Below are 3,448 nucleotides of genomic sequence, written 5' to 3' on the forward strand. Positions count from 1 at the left end.
TTTATCTCCGTACATTTTCTTACGTTTCTCGCACGATTCTCCCATCATTGATCAGAAAATCGTTCGTTTTTCTAAAAATTTCCAACATGTCCGATTCCTCAAATTTTATTTCCGCACGAAAATCGGCTGTTGCTGCAGCCCACTAATGGTGCGAAATTCATACGAAAATTCTTAGATACGATTTTCGAAAGAAAATTCTTTCGAAATTCGAACCGTGTATGGCCGGCATAACTCAGGTTGGACTGGTGTCTTTATTCAATCTTACTACTAACTATGAATTGAGCTCAGGTGCATCCTGTTTCCACTGATCATCCTGGAGATGTTTCTACAAATTGAATGGAGTCCATCTGTGGTAAATTCAGTTGACTGTACATGATTTGGAAAGGCACACACCTGTGTCTATATAATGTTCCACAGTTAACAGTGTATGTCAGAGCACAAGCCAAGCCATGAAGTCCAAGGAATTGCCTCAGAGACAGGATTTATGGAGGCTCAGATCTGGGGAAGGGTACAGAAAAATGTCTGCAGCATTGAAGGTCCCAGTGAGCACAATGGCCTCCATCATCTGTAAATGGAAGAAGTTTGCAACCACCTGGCCAATGTATGCAATTGGAGCAGAAGGGCCTAAGTCAAGAAGCTGACCAAGAACCCAATGGTCATTCTGACAGAGCTCCAGTATTTCTCTGCAGAAAGAGGAGAACCTTCTAGAAGAACAGCCATTTCTACAGCACTCCACCAATCAGTACTACTTGTAGGGTAGAGTGGCCAGACGGAAGTCACTGCTCAGTAAAAGGCACATGACAGCCCGTCTGGAGTTTGCCAAAAGGCACCTGAAGGACTCTCTGACCATGAGAAGCAAAATTCTCTGGTCTGATGAAACAAAGATTGAACTCTTTGGCCTAAATGGCAAGCAACATGTCTGGAGGAAACTAGGCACCACTCATCACCTGGCCAATACCATCCCTACAGTGAAGCATGGTGGTGGCAGCATCATGCTGTAGGGATTGTTTTTCAGCAGCAGGAACTGAGTGACTAGTCAGAATCGAGGAAACGATGAATGCAGTAATGTACAGAGACATCCTTGATTTAAACCTAGCGCTATGTCTGTGCGCCGATACATCCCTGTCCAACCTGATGGAGCTTGAGAGCTCCTGTAAAGAAGAATGGGAGAACTGCCCAAAAATAGGTGTGCCAAGCCTGTAGCATCATACTCAAAAAGTCTTGAGGCTGTAATTGGTGCTAAAGGTGCTTTAACAAAGTATTGAGCAAAGGCTGTGAATACTTATGTACATGTCATTTTTTTATTTTTTTTTATTTTTAATACAATTGCAAAGATTTCAAACAATCTTCTTTTACGTTGTCATTATGGGGTACTGTTTGTAGAATTTTGAGGAAAATAATGAATTTAATCCATTTTGGAATAAGGCTGTAACATAACAAAATGTGGAAAAAGTGAAGCGCTTTGAATACTTTCCAGATGCACTGTATGTAGGAGAATTTGTATCTGTGTATCACCTGAGGCTAGTCACTTCAATGGGTATATGTAAGGGTTTACAACCACCTAGGCAAAGGTACATCTGGGACTCTCTATAGTTCCGGGTAGCTTTATAATGCAACCAGTGGCTGGCTAGCCAAATGCACTGCGACTAGTGGTCTCACTATCTAATAAGGCTGAAGGAGGCGGGTCACAGCCAATGACCACAGAATCAGGCGCTGGTTACATGACAGAGCTTCTTATGTTTCAGGTGTCCCCATTCACGTTCTTTGACTTCAGAACCTGCAGTTTGGATGACTTGAAGTGTACTTTTTGTTTTTGGTCCACAAGGATGATGTAATGTAAAAATGTAGATAAAAATATGGATACATTTTCCAAAGAAACTGCACCTTGCTGAAAAGACAGATTGTTTCAAAAGGGTTTAATGCATTTCTAAGAGTAAAATAGAAAAAAAGTAATATACAATACTGTTCATTGTCAGGAATGGCATAACAGAGAAATCTGCAAATACAACAAGTAGAATTTCGGATTACCGGTATGTGAATTTGGTATCATCACAAAGAACGTTTTAGATCACAAGTGATGGATACAGTAAATCTTACATCCGGCTTTATTTTTATGGCCTTCTCAGACCTTCACTACAACCATGCTCTTCTCTTCTCCACTCATCTGGTCATATACGCCCTCACATGGACTGCTAACTTACTTTTAATAAGTTTTATTATACTTTCTGCACAGTTGCACACACCAATGTACTTTTTCTTAGGGAACCTGTCAGTAGTGGACATCTCCTTCTCTACAGTGACGGTTCCCAAGCTTCTGTCCTGCATTCTTCGAGGAGGAACCTCCATCTCCTTCCTTGGCTGTTTCCTACAGATGTACTTCCTTGTGCTTCTGGGCGGCACTGAGAGTTTTCTCCTGTCAGTCATGGCATTTGATCGATATTTAGCTGTCTGTACTCCGTTACACTACGTATCATTAATGAATAATAAGGTTATGCTCATGATGAATATCAGTTGCTGGATGGCATCATCTCTACATTCATTATTGCACACTTATACTTTATCACAATTAAAATACTGTGAGGACCGACTGATCCCCCACTTCTTCTGTGATGTGACATCGCTCCTCAAGCTGTCCTGCTCCAGTACCACCCTAGCTGAGCTCCTACTATACACCGAAGGTTCTATGGTTATTACTATTCCGTTCCTTTTGATACTTATTTCCTATGTGCCCATTGCATCAATTATAGTGAAAAAAAAGACCAGCAGTAGCCGCAGCAAAGCTTTTTCATCCTGTTCATCTCATCTCATGGTCATATCTTTGTTCTATGGTACCACAATATTTATTTACATCCGCCCTCCATCAGACTACTCCTCCCAGTATGATCGCATTGTTAGCATGGCTTACACTATCATTACTCCTATGTTAAATGCTTTTATTTACAGCCTAAGGAACCAAGATGTAAAACAGGCTATGAAGAAACTCATCTTCCAATGCTTTTCTCTTAGCTAAGCTAAAAATGTCTGTTTATATTCTTTGATACTGAGTAGAATTATCTCTGAACTAATTTATTTTATTGAGTAGGATTTTGGAATTTACTATAATCACATTGCTTTTTGCATCTGCAAGATGGTCACTGTATTCCTCCTCTGTAAAACTTTCCTGCCCATTCCAAACATCTACATCTCAGATTTTCAAGCTAGACTTGTATCTCCAACCAATGCTCTTCTATCATGGATTGTTCTAGAATGGCCGTCTCAGAGCTGCTATTCAGGTCAAAACATTTATATTCCAATCAAGTATCTCACAGGGTCCAAGATATTACCTAGACCGAAATATCTCAACCAAAGTTCTCAAACAATTGTGGACTACACAATGAACATCTTGAACTAAAGCATATTTCCACATAGTCTGCCATTACAATATCTCCCACAATTGGGATTGTAGACA

The 3,448-nt window shown here is 40.4% G+C and overlaps 1 protein-coding gene across 1 annotated transcript; it reads left to right on the forward strand.

Annotated features, from left to right (window-relative positions):
* The first annotated feature begins 2,077 nt into the window (after positions 1 to 2,077).
* Positions 2,078 to 3,010, forward strand: LOC143926882 (olfactory receptor 1f45-like). Its single transcript, XM_077450922.1, has one exon. It carries the CDS (start codon positions 2,078 to 2,080, stop codon positions 3,008 to 3,010), a length of 933 nt encoding a protein of 310 aa, XP_077307048.1.
* Positions 3,011 to 3,448: the final 438 nt, after the last annotated feature.

The sequence above is a fragment of the Lithobates pipiens genome, unplaced genomic scaffold (genome assembly GCF_037356315.1).
Source record: "Lithobates pipiens isolate NorthernLeopardFrog02 unplaced genomic scaffold, aLitPip1_a1.2 Scaffold_23, whole genome shotgun sequence".
NCBI classification, from domain to species: Eukaryota; Metazoa; Chordata; class Amphibia; order Anura; family Ranidae; genus Lithobates; species Lithobates pipiens.